Genomic DNA, 19,333 nt, shown 5'->3' on the forward strand with positions numbered 1-19,333 from the left:
CATGGACTGAAGGGTCTCTTTCTGTGCAGTTCATCTGAGTCTGAGTGGAGGCTTAAAGTGGGTGTATTTTATGTATTTAAGACAATGTTTTAAAAAGATAAAGCTGCAAGATCTTGATCAAATGGGCCAAGGAGTGGCAGATGGAATGCAATTTAGATAAATGTGAGCTGTTGCATTTTGAAAAGGCAGATCAGGTCAGGACTTTAATGGTAGGGTCCTGTGGACTGTTGCCAAACAAAGAGACTTGGGTGCAAGTTCACAGTTCTTTGGAAGTGGAGGCTCAGGTACTCCGGGTAAGAAGGTGTTTTGCACACTTGCCCTTATTGGTCAGTGACTTGAGTGTAGGAGTTGAGATGTCATGTTGTGCCTGTCTAGGACTTTGGTTAGGCCATTTTTGAAATACTGTGTTCAATTCTGGTCGCCCTGATATAATAAAGATGTTGTGAAACTTGATAGGGTTCAGAAAAAATTTACAAGGATGTTGCCAGGGTTGGAGGGTTTGAGCTATAGGGAGAGGGTGAATAGGTTGGGGCTGTTTTCTCTGGAGCATCTGAGACTGAGGAGGTGACCTAATAAAACCATGAGGTGCGTGGATAGAGTGAAGTGCCAAAGTCTTTTTCCCAGCGTAAGGGAACCAAAAACTAGAGGGTATCGTTCTAAGGTGAGAGGGGAAAGATTTAAAAGGATCCTAAGAGACAATGTTTTCATGCAGAGTTAGTGAATTTATGAGCTGCCAGAGGAAGTGGTGGAGGCTGGTACAATTACAACATTTAAAAGGCATCTGAATGGGTCCATGAGTAGGAAGAGTTTAGAGGGACATGTGCCATATTCTGGCAAATGGGACTAGATTAATTTAGGATGTCTGGTCAGTGTGGCTGGGTTGGTCTGTTTCTGTGCTGTATAGCTCTGATTCCATGACTGTCCTTTTTACCTGAGTGAGAGACTACTTTAATGTCTCAAATGTTCTCCCCATCAAATCATTATGTGAGATAATATAAACCAGATTCAGTTTCATTCTGCTCTGCTGTCATTGTTGTATTTTCAGTTCCTGATTCAGCAGCCTTGTAAATTTGTCAATGAGACTAAATGTAACTTAATATTAGATTTATGGGTATTTTGAGCTGTGGGCTCGAGCTCATGAAGGGTTTCTAGGCCAAACTGATTTTACTTGGGAATCTTAGCAGCCATTAGAAAGAGACCGCTGACTTTCTGCCTGGATTAGTTTGAAGCTCAAGTGCCTCAGATGATTATCATCAAATAATGGTGAAACTGATTGAAGAGTGGTTGCGATGATGGTGCTTTAATTTTGATATTATTCTCTGATCATAAATCAGTATGAAATATATTTTCCATTTTTAGTTGTTTTCAAAATCAGACATGGTTAAGTCTTGCATGCTTGAGCAAGATTTACAAATTATTTCCAAGTCTTGGATGGCATATAAAATCTTTTAGTATCATGTTGAGCACATGAGATTAGTTCAGAATGTTACTGTGTTGAAGTAATTCCGATTGTTACTGCAAATTATCTACAAATGTAACATTTGGGTACTAATTATTTCAGTCACTAGATGTAATTCCATATAAAATATAAAGCAATGTCCTCTTCTAATGGGTTGCATTACTAAATGTCACTCTCAACTTTGAACGATTTGAATTATGACTAGTTCTGCAGTCTGGTGTGAGACATTTGACATTTAAAGGGATGTTTGTGCTTTGATTATTTAATTTTATATTTGATTAATGATAAATTGGAACTTGCATCCAAGTGGATGTGTTCCTTTAGACAGTTATGATTTCTTTTATGAATCAAATTTGTAATCTCTAACAGCCATACTTAGATCTTTTCCTGAAAAGGTTTGTTAATGCTAATGAGGTGATCTTCACTGCAGGTGCAACAAGTGCAGTAGCACTGAAGAGCTCTGGGATTACTTCAGATTCTTCCAGTGTTGTCCAACCTTCCCCGTCATGTCAGCAGCAAATTCAAAACAATGTGTTTGATTTACGGAGAAATATTTTTGATCTGCGGCAGCAACTTCAACATTTGAGACAGTCGCAGGTATCTGTTCAGTTTCTAAGTGAATAGATGTTACTATGCTACCGTGTTTAACCGTTTTGTTTTTTTGGTTGTAATGAAATTATGGTTTTGATATTAAGAATGTTTATTGTACTGCATTTTGTGCCCAATATGCTTGCTAGAAATATCACATACGAACATATGAATCAGAAGCAGAAGTAGGCTGCATGTCCCTTGAGCCTGCTTCACCATTCACTAAGATCATGCCTGATTTAATTACACCACATTCTTAACTATCCAAGATGGATTCTTGATGGGTGAAATACTATCTGCTGCATTAAATATATTCAAAGGCTCTGCATCTATCACCTTTTTTGAGGGAGAGTTTTCAAAGGCCTAATGACCCTTTCGAGAGAAATCTTTCTTCCTCTCTATTTTAAATCGATGACACCTTAATTTTAAATAGCGTGTCTTAGCTCTATTCTCTCTCATTAGTGAAAACATTCTTTCTGCACCTGCATTGTGTATGTTTCAATCAGGTCACTTTTACTCTCTCAAACTCCAGATTCAAGCCTGACTTTTCCAATCTTTTCTAATTAGTGTGGAAAATCCTCCCTGAACTACTTCCAATGCAGTGATATCTTTCTCTTAAGACCAATGCCGTACACAATTCTCCAGATGAAGTCTCTCCAATGCCCCATGTAACTGGAATGTAAGGTCTATATTTTTTCTTCTCTATTCCCCTTCCAAAATGTAACATTCCATTAAGCCTTCCTAATTACTGCTGTACCTACAGACTAAACTTTTTATGATATATGCAGCAGGACACCCAGATTCCTCTGCATCTCAGAGCTCTGCAGTCTCACTATTCAGACATTTTGTTTATGCTTCTTGCCAAAATGGGACAATTTCATATTGTCCTACATTCTATTCCATTTGCCAGGACTTTGCCCACTCACCTTTAACCTAATCTATATCCATCTGTAGCCTCCTTTTGTCCTTTTTCATGATTTATTTTCCTACCCATCTTTGTCACCAATAAATTTGGCAGCCATACCTTCAGAGCCCTCATCCAAGTTTATATAAATTGTAAACCGAAAAAAAATCCGACCTCCGCACTGATTCTTGTGGTGTGCCACTGGTTACGTCATGCCAACCAGAAAATGACGACCTATTTATGACTACTGTTTTGTTAGGTAGTCAGACATCTATATCTGATAATATGCTGCCCTTACACTGAGTGTTTATTTTCTGCAATAAGCCTTTGTGGTACCTGATCAATGTCTTCTGGAAGTTCCTTTTTTACCCACCGCACACCTTTCTTCCTCAAAGCATGCTAATAAATTTGATAAACATGCTTTCCCTTGCGATACATACCTGGTTATCCTCCTAGTGTTCTATTCTAGTTGAGCAGCGTCTTGATTTTAAAGTCTTATTACAATTTTCGAATCCTTCCATGTCATTGCCTCCCACAATATACTCAAAACATTCAATATAACCTACCTCTTTGATTAAACTTTTGTATCTGATATTCAGGGGCTCAGTGTATAATGCTCCTATTAAAAAACTTTGTTTCATTATATCAAGGTATGATATAAATATGAGTTGCTGCTGTTTTAGAATGGGTGTAAGCATGAAGCCAATGCCTGTCTCCTGATATTTTTGCTGTTGTATCCATGGATTTATTTGGATTTCCTTAAAACTAAAATTGGACAAAAAGTCTTGTTCAATGCAGTTGTTGAGAAAAAATATACCTCTGCCATTTTCTTTTTGAGATTAAATTGAAAGTATAAATTTATGTAATATATCCTAACTCCAAACCGAGCCGACAGTATGAAATAAGTAGTTAGTCACCTGAAAGGCAGATTCTGACCTATTGTTGAAACTATATGAAATTAGTAGTAGTGATGTAATTGCTGTCTGCTATCATGTGGTCATTTCATGCTCTACTGGAATGGAATTATGCAAAAGTCTCTAGATTTGACTTGGAGTCATAGAGATGTACAGCATGGAAACAGACCCTTTGGACCAGCCCGTCCATGCTGACCAGATATCCCAACCCAATCTAGTCTCACCTGCCAGCACCCGGCCCATATCCCTCCAAATCCTTCCTATTCATATACCCATCCAAATGCCTCTAAAATGTTGCAATTGTACCAGCCTCCACCATATCCTCTGGCAGCTTATTCCATACACGTACTACCCTCTGCATGAAAAAGTTGCCCCTTGGGTCTCTTTTATATCTTTCCCCTCTCACCCTAAACCTATGCCCTCTAGTTCAGGACTCCCCGACCCCAGGGAAAAGACTGTGTCTATTTATCCTATCCGTGCCCCTCATAATATTGTAAACCTCTATAAGGTCTCACCTCAGCCTCCGACGCTGCAGGGAAACCAGCCCCAGCCTGTTCAGCCTCTCTCTGTAGCTCAGATCTTCCAACCCTGGCAACATCCTTGTAAATCTTTTCTGAACCCTTTCAAGTTTCACAACATCTTTCCGATAGGAAGGAGACCAGGATTCCTGAAGAAGGGCTTATGCCCGAAACGTCGATTCTCCTACTCCTCGGATACTGCCTGGCCTGCTGTGTTTTTCCAGCATGACATTTTTCAACCAAACTTGACCTACTCTTGGGAAATAAGACCGGGCAGATGACTGAGGTGTCAGTGGGGGAGCACTTTGGGCCCATCGACCATAATTCTAGTTGTTTTAAAGTAGTGATGGAAAAGGATAGACCAGATCTAAAAGTTTAAGTTCTAAATTGGGGAAAGGCCAATTTTGAGGGTATTAGGCAAGAACTTTCAAAAGCTGATTGGAGGCAAATGTTCGCAGGTAAAGGGCTGGCTGGAAAATGGGAAGCCTTCAGAAATGAGATAACAGGAATCCAGAGAAAGTATATTCCTGTCCAGGTGAAAGGGAAGGCTCGTAAGTGTGAGGAATGCTGGATGACTAAAGAAATTGAGGGCTTGGTTAAGAAAAAGAAGGAAGCATATGTCGGGTATAGACAGGATAGAGTGAGTGAATACTTAGAGTATAACGAAAGTAGGAGTATATTTAAGAGGGAAATCAGGAAGTCAAAATGGGGACATGAGATAGCTTTGGCAAATGGAATTAAGGAGAATCCAAAGGGTTTTTGCAAATATATTAAGGACAAAAGGGTAACGAGGGACAAAATAGGGCCCCTCAAAGATCAGCAAGGCGGCCTTTGTGTGGGGCCACAGGAAATGGGGGAGGTACTAAATGAATATTTTGCATCCGTATTTACTGTGGAAAAGGATATGGAAGATATAGACTGTAGGGAAATCTTGCAAAATGTCCAGCTTACAGAGGAGGAAGTGCTGGATGTCTTGAGATGGTTAAAGGTAGATAAATCCCCAGGACCTGATCAGGTGTACCCGAGAACTCTGTGGGAATCCAGAGAAGAGATTGCTGGACCTCTTGCTGAGATATTTGTATCATCGATAGTCACAGGTGAGGTGCCGGAAGACTGGAGGTTGGCAAACGTGGTGCCACTGTTTAAGAAGGGCGGTAAAGACAAGCCAGGGAACTATAGACCGGTGAGCCTGACGTCAGTGGTTGGCAAGTTGTTGGAGGGAATCCTGAGGGACAGGATGTACATGTATTTGGAAAGGCAAGGACTGATTCAGAATAGTAAACATGGCTTTGTGCATGGGAAATCATGTCTCAGAAACTTGATTGAGGTTTTTGAAGAAGTAACAATGAAGATTGAGGGCAGAGCAGTAGATGTGGTCTATATGGACTTCAGTAAGGCGTTTGACAAGGTTCCCTGTGGGAAACTGATTAGCAAGGTTAGATCTCATGGAATAGAGGGAGAACTAGTCATTTGGATACAGAACTGGCTCAAAGGTAGAAGACAGAGAGGGTGGTGGTGGAGGGCTGTTTTTCAGACTGGAGGCCTGTGACCAGTGGAGTACTAGAAGGATCGGTGCTGGGCTCTCTACTTTTTGTCATTTACATAACTGATTTGGATGCGAGCATAAAAGGTACAGTTAGTAAGTTTGCAGATGACACCAAAATTGGAGGTGTAGTGGACAGCGAAGAGGGTTACCTCAGATTACAACAGGATCTGGACCAGGTGGGCCAATGGGCTGAGAAGTGACAGATGGCGTTTAATTCAGATAAATGCGAGGTGCTGCATTTTGGGAAAGCAAATCCTAGCAGGGCTTATACACTTAATGGTAAGGTCCTAGTGAGTGTTGCTGAACAAAGAGACTTTGGAGTGCAGGTTCATAGCTCCTTGAAAGTGGAGTTGCAGGTAGATAGGATAGTGAAGAAGGCGTTTGGTATTGGTCAGAGTATTGAGTACAGGAGGGAGGTCATGTTGCTATTTTTCTAGTCCTTGTCATTTTGTTTGATTTGCTGAGTTGTTTGTATTTTTGCCCGTGTATAGATATTAATTGTTTGTAACATTTGAGTGGTCATCCTGAAAGTCAGTAATGGTGGTATTTGTCACGAGGCTCAGGTATTGTGTGGTGAATCACTTCTCCCTTCCACAATCAAAGGCCTCCCTCAAAATCCTTTGTAGAAAATTTAGAGAAACTTGGAGAAAAGTGTCTCAGAATCACAGACTTGTTATAGCTTATCATTTCTGCACCAGTTCTCTGAATGAACAACTCACTTGGTGCCATAATCCTGCACATTCTTTCGTCTCTCTTTTCAACTTTTGTACGTCTGCAATGAACATGATTCTATCACACTGTCTAGCAGTGCATTCCAGATCCTCACCACTCTGTTATTAGCAAATTGTAATTGTCTAGCATTAAATATATGTAAGTGTACAGTTTCATGGTGGCAAAATTCATTTCCTTCCTCAGGTGAAACATTACTGCTTTTGGTTGAAATCACAGCTATTCTCAAACTATCCGATTATTCCAGAGAGCGTATATATGGTTTGTAGTATGGAGTCTTAAGACCATAATCATATTGGTTTGTTTGTATAGTAATAACATCTCACTCATTGGTGAGCTGTGCTTCCTGATCAACAGCATTTTGATATTTCAAGCAGTTAAATAACATTAAATTTGATGGGTTTAGAACCAGTTGTGTAAGGCTGGTGAATAGGCTATTAAACATCCTGTCCCTAATTGTCTGGAATGCATTACACGTAGTCACAACATGTGTACTGCTAAGACAGCCATGTAGATTGAAATAGTTAAATAGTGAGGATTGTATCGCAACACATGATGCATTAAATCCTTGGGATATTGAAACCAAAATGTGCAACATGCCAATCACCATTAGATTGTGGAAGAAAAATGAAATATGAGAATTGTGATAGAACATTCCTGTTTTGTTTCTTGCTGTTGCCAAGTGGCCTGAGTGCCCAACAATGATCATTTCCATGGTTATTTTCACTGAGTTTTAACTTGTTAGAATATTTTGGACTGATCAGCGTAGTATTGGAAAACATTTAAGTGGATAACCAGGCTGACAGGTTCTTTACTTTGTGTTAGATACCTGACTGCAACTAGCCAAAGTTGCATGCATCTGTAAGTTCCTGATTTTGTGGATAATTGAGGAGGAGTGGCGAGGTTCTGTGCAATAGTTGAAGTGCTATGAGTGCTCTCAAGCAAGCAATGTGCATCACTCAGAACTCCCTGAATGGTTTAATTCTTTATCTTATATTTTCTAATATGAGTGCTTTTGTACATTTATCTTTGATTAGATATTTTTCCCTGTTTTATGTTTTTTTTAAGATTTGACAGTTTCTGGCCTGACCAGCATTTTATGCCCACCTTTAAGATGATAATGATCATCTTTCTCGAAATGCAACAGTTTGGTGTTGTAGAGGTACCCAGAGTATGGCAATATAGTTCCAAGTCAGGATGGTGTGTGGCTTGGATGGGAATTTGCAGATGGTGGTGTTGCCATGTGGTGCTGTTCTGTCCTACAAAGCCATCAGGGTCACAGGCTTGGAAGATGGAGGTGCTGTGAAGGAAGCTTGGTAAATTGTAGTACTGCATCTTGCAGATAATGTTCGGGATAGGTTAGCTCAGTTGTCTGAATAGCTGGTTTTTGGTGCAGAGTGAAAACAACAGTGTGGGTTTAATTCCCACACGAGGTGAGGTTATCATGAAGAACTGTCCTTCTCAACTTCTCCCATTTCCTGAGGTGCAGTGACCCTCAGGTTAAACCACCACAAGTTCTCTCTAATGCTTATGGCACAGTGGAACTATGGCAACTTTACCTGTAGATAGAACTTCTGATGCTATGTGCTGGTTGTGAAGGACGTGAGTGTTGCAGGCAGTGGATGGTGTGCTTTTGAAGTGAACTGCTTCATCTTGGGCGATGTCAAGCTCCTTGAATGTTGTTATTTGTCCAACAATGTAGCGAGTATTGCATTAATACTTGATCTGTGTCTTGAACAGGGTGGAAAGAACTGGGGAGCAGGAGGGAAGGTACTCCCCACAAATCTTTCCAACCTCCAACTTGCTCCTGTAGCCACAGTATTTATTTGGTTGGACCAGTTAGTTTTCAGTGACCCCAGGATGTTGGTGGTAAAGGATTTCATAATGTACTTGATCATCAAAGAGATTGTTAAATTCTGACTTGTAAACATTCATTGCCTGGGCACAAATGTTATTTGAAGTCTGTATATTGCTTAACATTTTGCTTTGTATGAACAATTGCTTCAATATCAGAGGAGTTGTAAATGGTACTGAGCATTGTGCATCATTAGCAAATATCAATTAGGATTGTGATGCTGGAGAAGCACAGCCAGTCAGGCAGCATCCATCCCTGATGAGCTTGTGCTTGAAACATCAATTCTCCTGCTCCTTGGATGCTGCCTGACCGGCTGTGCTTTTCCAGCATCACACGTTTTGACTCTGATCTCCAATATCTGCAGTCCTCACTTTCTCCTAATCAATTAGAATTGTGCAATTGAGGGATGACCATTGATGAAGAAGCAGAAGATCTTTACTCAGGGTAATGACTTTTCTAACTCTGCAACAATGTGGTGGGCTGAGATAATTGACCTTCACCAATCATAACTACTTTTCTGATAGTTATGACTCCAATAACCTACTTCCTCCTGGATTCACATTTGACTGCAGTTTTGATCTGACTGCTTGAATCATATAATCCCTACAGTATGGAAGCAGGCCATTCGGCTCACTGAGTCCACACTGGTGTTCTGAGGAGCATCCCACTACCCTACCCTACTTGTTGACATGGTTAAAAGACTGATTAGCTAACTAGCAGCAGAGTAGGAATAAATGGATCTTTTTCAGCCTGTCAGGATATCACTAATGGCATGGTTCTGGGGTTGATATTCAGGTCTCAACTCTTTACAATTGATAAATGGTTTGGATGAATGAAATGAAAATATAATAGCTGAATTTTCTGTTGGCACAAAGATAAGTAGGAAACTGAGCTGTGAAAAGGATATTAGGAGTCTACAAAATGATATAGAAGTTCATGGAATCCCTACAGTGTGGAAGCAGGCCATTCAGCTCATTGATTAGATTAGATCACTTAAAGTGTGGAAACAGGCCCTTCGGCCCAACAAGTCCACACCGACCCGCTGAAGCGCCCACCCACCCCGACCCATTCCCCTACGTTTACCCCTGCACCTAACACTATCAGCAATTTAGCATGGCCAATTCACCTAACCTGTACATTTTTTGGACTGTGAGCACCCGGAGGAAACCCACTCAGACACGGAGAATGTGCAAACTCCACACAGTCAGTCACCTGAGGCGGGAATTGAACCCGGGTCTCTGGTGCTGAGGCAGCAGTGCTAACCACTGTGCCGTGCTCACTGATCCTCCGAAGAGCATCCCACCCAGCACCCCTCTCTTCTTTCTGTAACCCTGCATTTCTCATGGCTAATCAACCTAGCCTGCACCCCTCTGGATACTATGTGCAATTTAGCATGGCCAATCAACCTGACCTGCACATCTTTGGACTGTGGAAGAAAACTGAAGCACCTGGAAGAAAGCCCCACACACATTGCAAGAATGTGCAAACTCCACACACACTTGCTCAAGGGTGGAATTGAACCTGGGTTCCTGGCATTGTGAGGCAGTGGTGCTAACCACTGCATCGCCATGTGAAACCCAGTCAAATGCTGCCTTGACATCAAGGTAAGTAACTCTTGCTTCACCTCTACAATTCACTGGAATTTTTGAAGTTTCTGTAGCATCAATTGCAAAGAAATCATTTAGAGGAGGAATTGGCAATGTTTAGTCGGTCAGAGCGCATCTGTAGTGATATTAACCTTTTGGGTGATGGTCTTTGTATTTCCAGAACAGCCTTTGTATTTTTGGCTTTCAGTCCGTATTTTAAAAAAAGCAACAATTGAATTGATTCCTGCGAAGATGAGATTGTTCTGAGAGTTTCACGACACAGGGCCTATATATTCTTTTTGAGTTTAGAAGAATGAGAGGTGATCCCATTGAAGCGAACAAATGTCTTCAAGGACTGTGCAGCATAGGTGCTGGAAAGTTGTTTTCCCTGGTGTGGATGTAGAGTCTCTAGAACGGAGGCTGCAGTCTCCGAATAAGAGGTAGGCAATTTAGGTTGGAAATGAGAAGCATTACGTTGTAATTATGAAGCAACACTAGGCTGTCCAGCGAAGAGTAAAACTGCATGAAAATTCAGGAGTGGTAGGAATGAAGTTGGGTGCACGTGGAGGGGAACTAGTTGCATTGACTTCATCTCCAAAATTTTGATGGTAGAAGATGATTGGAGAAAATCAAAATACAAAAGTAATTGTTTTACAAATGTGTTATATAATTTTACTTGTTATTGATTTGACAATTATGAAAATTTTACCATTTAATTGAAGAATAAGAAAATTGATCAACCTGGGATTTGTTGTGTTATAAACTATTTGTAAGGATGTTATGGCAGGTGAAACAACTTTCAAATACAGCAATAATTTCTTGCCATTAACACTCTGGCTTTCAGTTTAAAATGGTTTTGTTGCATTCAAAGTTAACATAGTCCTATACTCTTTATAAACTCCTTTAGAAAAATCTTAAACTTTAGACAGGAGTCAAAAAGGAGAGAAATCATTATGTTTGATTATATACTTCAACTGGAATTTTATGTTTAGTATGAATGAATCAATGATGTCTGCCATGTTTGGACTGCAAAATCTGACAATAGTGGGAAGATGGCAAGGTCAAATGCATTGTTTTCTGAGTATGAGTGCTGTACTATTGTAAATATTTTTAGTGAAAACAAAACAATAATGCATATGAATGAATAGTAAAATACTTTTAGCTCATCACATGCTGTTGAATCAACTGTGTCTGGGTTCCATGGCTTTTTTTGTCCTTGGTTGTTGTGATCTTACAGGCTATGGATGGTTAATTTTTAGTAATTGCTTATGAATAATTCTGAAATGGTGATAACGCATGTAGTGAAAAGTCGGCCAGTTGTTAAAATTAAGGACCTTAACCTTTTTTGCAATATAATGCTCTTTAATTACTTTAAATTGTACTGTGAAATCAATAACCAACTGACACTGTGATCCGAGTTCATTAATTCACCTTGCTGTCTGTTGTAATAAATGTTAACAATCCTTTGACACATTTGCTGATCTAATTGAATGTCAACCCTTGACAAGGTTTTCATCAATGTGCATTAGGATGCAAATGATGACCACAATAATTCTTCATTAACTTAACCTGTTTGAGTTGTGCAGTGCAATTAATGCTGAATTATAAATCTGAAAGTTGTTGCCTTTTAAGTCAAAGGTTTGTCCTTTGATCAATACAGAACTATTCACTGCAAGGGAATTTCAAGGAAAAATGAAGTTAAGGCTGATCACCATCATCTTAAGGGAAATCTTAAGGGATAGGCAAGAAATGCACAGGTCCATGAGAGAATTTTAAACAAAACCATACAAATGTGGAGCGAAATAGCTGTTTTGAAAAATGAGTGTGCTGTGTATAGAGAATAATACTTGATCAACATCTTTCATATCCTTGGCATACCCCAAACAATTATGACAACCAATGAATTACAATTTCTAATGTGTTATTTTGAGAAGTGTCTGTACTCACTGATCTACATTGGGTCCTAACCAGACAACGCATGGCTTTAAAAAACAATCATCTTGGTATTCTGTTCTATCTATGGCGTTGTCTTTCTGTCTACAACCTGATTCAATTCTACAAACATGCAGCATCTTCACATTCCTCCAATTGTGTGCTCTTACACATTTCTGTATTTATTCGCTCCGCCATTGGTGGTTGTGTCTTCATCTGCCTTTGTTCTGAAAACCATTGCCTAAATGCCTCTATCTCTGGCTGCCCCATTAAACCAAGCTATTCCATTATTAAAACTAGCATCGACACTGTTCAGGAAAATCATTGGAGGAAGGTGATGGTGTAGTGGTATTGTCACTGTATTAGTAACCCCAAACCCAGACTAATGTTCTAAAGATGTAGTTTCAAATTCTACCATGCCAGAGAGGTAAACGTTGAACTCGATAAAAATCTGGAATAAAAGTTGGCCAAATCATGATCATTTAACCATTATCATATAAATTCATCTGGTTATTAATGCCCTTTTAGGGAAGGAAATCTGTGTTTACCTGGTCTGATCTACATATGACTCAGAATACACAAAAATGTGATTGCTTCTTAACTGCCCTCTGAAAAGGCCCAGAAAACCACTCCGTTCAAACTCCATAAGGAATTGCAATAAATGCTATCAGTAATGCTATAGAATAGCGTGTACTCCGAGATAGATCTATTCATCTGGCATTTGCCAGTTGTTGAATTGAATTCTGAGATGAGGTAAAGGTGATTGGCTTTGCCTTTGCCTTTGCCATGAAGGCAGTGTTTGACCAGGCATGGTATCAAGGAACTGAGCAAAATTCTACTCTGGGAACATGTTTTACCATCATACCATCTAGCAGGTCATTCCTAGCGCACAGGCAAATGATTGGTCTTCAACCACTGGGGCCATCTCACCCTAGGACATCTCCACAGGATAGTGTCCCAGGCTGAACTATCTTAAGGCTGCTTCATAAATGACTATCTCTCCAAACTGATGATGTTTGCTGATATGGAGTATCAGTACCTTTCCAAACTACTTGGGTGCTGAAACAAACAGTGCATTTGAATACTTTCCACAGGTTTTGATTAGTGAAGCTTCAACAATGCTCAATACCATCCAGGACAAAGTAATCTGCTTTCGTGGCACTTCATCCACCATCTTCAACATGTACTCCCTCCAACACTGATGCACAGTGTACCATCTACAAGGTGCATTGTAGCAACTCACCAAGACTCTTTCAACAGCACATCCAAAAACCACCTAGAAGGACAAGGGCAGGCAGTGTGTGAAAACACAACCTCATACAAATTCCACTTGAACAGACAAAATCCTGCCTTGAAACTGTATTACTGTCCTTCAATATCTCTGGGTCAAAATCCTGGAATTCTATGTCTAGTAGCCCTTTAGGTGCACTTACACCACTTGGACTGCAACAATTTGTGAAGCCAACTTCCCACCACTTTGTGAGCAATTAGAAATGGACAATACATGCTGCCCTTACTAGTGATCCTGTCATTTCCTTAAATGAAAGTAGTTCTAAAGACCTACTTCTGACTAGACTATTGCCAACTGTCGTGTTATTGTTATCTTATGTAGCTGGGTGTCAGATTATGTTTGATAATTGCTTCTATAAAGCTCTGTGGAGCAGTTTACAATGTTAAAGGTGCTATATAAATACAATCATCGTCAATATTGTCATAAAAGTTTTATTTAAAGATCAATTTCCGGTGGGACCATAGGCTGAATTGAAGTAAGTTTTGCAATCAATCATTCCAAGTTAAATATAAACTTACACAAGCATAAAGTTATGCTTTCTGGGTTCAAAGTTTAACAATTATGTGAATTTAATCATTGTATTGATGAGAAATGGAATTGAACTATTAGATCTCGTCTTTTCCAATCTTAATTCAGTTAATTGTAGCTGGTAGCCACTGGAGAGATCTGCATTCAGATAGCATGACAGCCTTGCAAAAAAAAATGTAGAGTCAGTCATGTTCCTGTGTATTCCAGATCTTTATTAAGACACTGAGTAACTCTGCTAACTAGGGCCAAGAATGATTTTGCAAATACTTTTCTGAACACATTTAACGACCTTGTATTGGTGCTTTCGATTCTACTTGACTAGAAATGCACCATGTTTCAATGTAGAGTAGTACAAGATGTGAAATTTGCAATGAAGTCTTTGCTCATGTGAGAATGGTATTTCATCATCTGCAGCCTGTGTCAGCGGTTGTTTTAACAATAGAATTGATGTGTACATCATTTTAGATATGCTTGAAGATATACCTAATAGTCTGACAGTATGTTGGATTGTGACAGCATTCCATGACAAATTGGGAGATGTGGTTTGTTTTGAGCAAAGCAACTCTTGGAAATTGCACAATTTTTAGGGTTTAAGGCACATTCTATCCTTGACGACCCAACTGTGAAATTTCTCAAAGATGGGTGGCATTCCATGTGGATGCTGTTATATGTATACAAGTTGTCATATCAATGGAGAATTTATCTTGTAGTTAGTACACACGAGGAGTGTTACTCATGTATTTAGTTTTTGTGTGGAGGGCATTGTATCAATTGCAGCCCATTTGGAACTCGATGCTCTATTTATGTGGCAAATGGTGATTGTAAGTCTAAGTTATTTGAACAATCAGCTCAGAACTTTGGAGTGTTGATCTAGTTTACTCCAGTCAATCAATCATTTATGATTTGGTTCAGAGTATAAATTGACAGCATTTGGAACACAAGCTAGCCCACATGTATTCTTTTTTCCACAACTTGCTCACCCATTCTGCTTTTCTTGTATGCTTTCAAGTGACTTATACACTTAATGGTGAGAGCGTGGTGCTGCAAAAGCACAGCAGGTCAGGCAACATCTGAGGCGCAGGAGAATCGATATTTCGGCATATGAGCCGGGCTTGTGGGCCGGGGGATGGGATTTGGGGGGTGGGGGGTAGGTAGCTGAGAAGGTAATAGACCGGAGAGGGGGGGTGGAGCAGATAGATGGGAAAGGCAAATGTTGCATCATCCTCTACCACTTCCACCACCTACAAACTGATCCCACCACCAGAGATATATTTCGTCCACACCACTCCCCTCATCTCTGTCCAAGGCCCCAAAAGGATCCTTCCACATCCAACAGAAATTTACCTGTACCTCTACCAATGTCATCTACTGTTTCTGTTGCTCCCAATGTGGTCATCTCTACATCGGGGAGATAGGATGCCTTCTTGCAGATTGTTTCAGAGAGCATCTCTGAGGCACCTGCAGCAAGTAACCCCATCACCCCGTTGCTGAACACTTCAACTCCCCCTCCCACTCTATCAAGGACATGCAGGTCCTAGACCACTGCCACCACCAAACCATTACCATCTGATGCCTGGGCAAAGAAAGCCTCATGTTCTGCCTTGGGACCCTGCAGCCACACTGGATCAATGTGTATTTCAACAGCTTCCTCATTCCCTCCCACCCCCAACATTGTCCCAGTCCCAAGCCTGCAACTCGACACTGCTCTCCTGACCTGTCCATCATCTTTTCCATTTATCTGCTCCACACCCCTATCACCTTCTTCCTCACCTTCATCTACCCTATTGCATTCTCAGCTGCCTTCCCACCCCCCTTCCATTTATCTTTCAGCCTCCCCGGCCCACAAGCCTCATTCCTGATGAAGAGCTTATGCCCAAAGCGTAGATTCTCCTCCTTGGGTGCTCGCTGACATGCTGTGCTGTTCCAGCACCACTCTCTCGACTCTGATCTCCAGCATCTGCAGTCCTTGCTTTCTCCTTATACAATTAATGGTCAGGTCCTGGGCAGTGTTGTTGAACAAAGTGACCTTGGAGTGCACGTTCATAGTTCCTTAAACGTGGAGTTGCAGGGAGATAGGATAGTGAAGAAAGTGTTTGGTATGCTTGCCTTTTTTTGGTCAGAGCATTGAATATGGGAATTGGAAGGTCATGTTGCAGCTGTACAGGACATTGGTTAGGCCACTTTTGGAATATTGTGTGCAATTCTGGTCTTCCTCCTATCAGAAAGGTGTTGCGAAACCTGAAAGGGTTCAGAAAGGATTTACTAGGATGTTGCCTGGGTTTGAGCCATAGGGAGAGGCTGAGGCTGTTTTCCCTGGAGCATTGGAGCATGAGGGGTGACTTTGGAGAGGTTTATAAAATCATGAGGGGCATAGGGTAAACAGACAAGGTTTTTCATCTGGGGTGGATGAGTCCAGAACTAGAGGGCATAGGTCTAATGTGAAAGGGGAAAGATTTAAAAGGAACTAAGGGGCGCAGAGAGTGGTGTGCATATTGAATGAGCTGCCAGGTGAGATGATGGAGGCTAGTATAATTACAGCATTTAAAAGACATCTGGATGGGTATATAAATAGGAAGCGTTGAGAGGGATATGGGCCAAATGCTGGCAAATGGGAGTGGATTAACTTAGGATATCTGGTTGGCATGGATGAGTTGGGCCAAAGGGTCTGCCTCTGCCTCTGCCACTGCCACTGTGGAGCACTCAGAACAACAACATTTTAATACAATAAATGCCATACTAGTAGGAGGATTACTTGATTAAGATTTGGCTCAGCAATTATGGAAATGCCAAAGGCACTCAGACATGAGAGGCCGAAACAAATGCATTTGCACAGCTGAAAATGTAACTTGTATGTTACAGGAAAAGAAAAGCTGCAGAAAAAGAGCAAAATCACAAGAGCCTGTCAGTCAAAATACTGATTCCAAATGTTACATGTAGAATGATAACCAGTAACAAAATGGTCAGTTCATAGACCAATCGAAAAATGTTATGAAGGCAATTTGGCTCTAATTTTGATCTTTTTAACTGATTGATTGAGCCAGCTAGCTGAAACGTTTAACAATTTGATTTTTTAAAAAAGTTACTCTGTGAATGGTAGCTTTTTAATATGATTAGGAATTTGAATGGATTGATCTGGAAATTGCTGCAGTGGTGAAATTTGTGGCAAACAGCATGTTATTTTTCCTGATCCTTCAGTGCCAGATTCATTGTGCAATCTGCAGGAACAAATAATTAGAGTACACTTCAGTCAGCATACAGCAAATCTTGAAGTCGATCAATGGTTAGTTAAAAATTCATTTCAATTGTAGATTTTCAATGGAAACCTCGGCTTGTAAATGGGATAATTCAGCATGACATGGAATTACAATGTTAACCATGATTTGGGAAAAGAACACAATTAATCTCTACTAATCTTCAAAATGGAGTTGGCAGAAAGCATTAGAAAAGTTGCAGTTTATTTCTGCTGATTGTGACTTGGGGAAAGTTTTTTTTTAATGAAATCCAACCATAAAACGGTTGCAGTGCAGAAAGAGGCTATTAAATGTGTTGTGTCTGTACTGGTTGAATAAACTTCCACCTGTTCTAATCCAATTTATCAGGATCTGCACCATTGCCTTGCAGTTTACATTGTTTTAGATGCAGATCCCGGTTCCTTTTAAATGAGCTTAGAGTTTCCTACTTAGCCATCAACTTGCAGCAAATTCTAGGCTCCCCCAACCTCCTGAAGGCTTATCTTCAACTCCCTTCTGTTTTAAATCTTTGTTCCACCATAAGTGACCTTTCCCATCCACTCTATCTGAGCTCCTCCAGTATTTTATCCACCTCAATTAAGTCACCCCGAGGCCACCTCAGTTCTAAGGAAAATCACCCTGGTCTATCCACTCTCTCGTTATAGCTGCAATTTTTAAACACTGCCAACATGCTTGTAAATCGCTTTTGCTCTCAAGAGGACCATGACATCCTTCCTGTAAGGTGACCAAAAGTATGAACACAATTCCAGCTGCGGCTTAACCAGTGTCTTATATCGTTCCAACATTACATCCCTGCTCTTGTGTTCAATAGTTCACCCAATGAAGTAAAGCGTCCCACACACCTCATTTTACCACCTTACCTACCTGTCCTGCCACCTTCAGGGTGGACATGTTGACGGTCTCTCACTTCCTCTACCTCCCTCAAATCCTCTCCTTGATTGTGTGTTCCTTTGTTTTGTTTTTGTCCATCTCAAATAAACTTCTCCAGACTGAATTCTATTTGCCCCTTTTTCTGCCCAGTCCATCAACCATTAATATCTTCTTGGAGTCAACAGCGATACTCTTCATTCACAATTACCCAGTCATTTTTTTGTCATCAGCAAATTTCCAAACAATACCCCTTAAAATATGTCTCTCATTTAAATTTAAATTAAGAAATCCATAAAGCACAAGAATGTGGTATTCTTCGACTGCCTCTAGACAGATTAGGAGGATCAGCCTTGATAAATGTGGGATTCTGGGGATAGGTGGGGACTGGGCCTGGGTGGGATGCTCCTTGGAGGGTCAATGTAGATTGGAAAGGTCAAATGGTCTCTTTTTGCAGTAGTTGGGAACTGAAAGGAAGGTAATTAGTTGAACTAATCATGGTATTTTCATGTCATTTCTGGTTTCTCTGAGATTCAACGCCTCATTATATTTTCAAGAATAATTATATTTTGAAAACCTTTAATTCCATAGATAAGCTTTTAAAAATATGCCAAGGGCAGGTGTGACACCTAAAGGTACCTGCGCAAGTATTTCATTTTCCAAATAAATATCTCTAAGTCTCACTGGTGTGCCTGCTTGTGTCAGCCTAGGTTAATTCTTTCTGGCTCAAGGGATTTTGCACTGGCTTCCTGGAAGTAAGCTGCCATTGAAATCATATAAACCCCTCTGCTTGTTCTAAAAATTCTTATATTGCAGTTCCTTCACCTTTACTTAATCATCAGATTAACAGAGAGGCTGCACAGTGGCTCATGTAGCCATTCAGACTAATAGTGAACAGTTAATTATTTTAAGATAAACTAAGCCAGAAAAGAATTAAATGCGATGGTGCTGCATTTAAAGTTATATCTAGCAATAGGAAAAGCTGTTCTTTTATTTTTAGTCAGTGTCAAATGTTGCGATGAGTTCCCTAAATGCTATGCTATTAAGTAAGACTTATGAACCATTCATGTGAACCATGACAATCATTGCTGATTTGAAAGTTAAGTTTTATGCATCTTTTGCAGTGCACTAGGCCCTGAATACTGAGTTGTCATTTTAAAATATTCTCACTTGCTGAATCACTGTGTCTCAAATAATACGCATTATAGCAATCCTTGTTTGGTTGATTTAAAAAGACCTGTTTTATCATAAACAAAAACAGAAATTGCTGGAAAAACTCAGCAGCTGTGAAGAGAAATCAGTGTTAAAGTTTCAGGTCTGGTGATCTTTGCTGTTTGTTTAGAAAACTGAATAAAAAATATTCCC

General features: G+C 40.2%; 1 protein-coding gene across 13 annotated transcripts in view; it reads left to right on the forward strand.

The window, feature by feature from the left end:
- The window catches only part of LOC122550039 (sickle tail protein), a 720,789-nt gene that overhangs the window by 621,962 nt on the left and 79,494 nt on the right, over positions 1 to 19,333 (forward strand). For all 13 annotated transcript variants that reach the window (XM_043690462.2, XM_087987428.1, XM_087987424.1 and 10 more), the window contains one exon: positions 1,890 to 2,056. In XM_043690462.2, the coding sequence (XP_043546397.2) occupies positions 1,890 to 2,056 (167 nt within the window). The remainder of the gene's footprint in view (positions 1 to 1,889; positions 2,057 to 19,333) is intronic.

The sequence above is a fragment of the Chiloscyllium plagiosum genome, unplaced genomic scaffold (genome assembly GCF_037043375.1).
Source record: "Chiloscyllium plagiosum isolate Xiang-an unplaced genomic scaffold, Cpla_swu_hap1 HiC_scaffold_5, whole genome shotgun sequence".
NCBI classification, from domain to species: Eukaryota; Metazoa; Chordata; class Chondrichthyes; order Orectolobiformes; family Hemiscylliidae; genus Chiloscyllium; species Chiloscyllium plagiosum.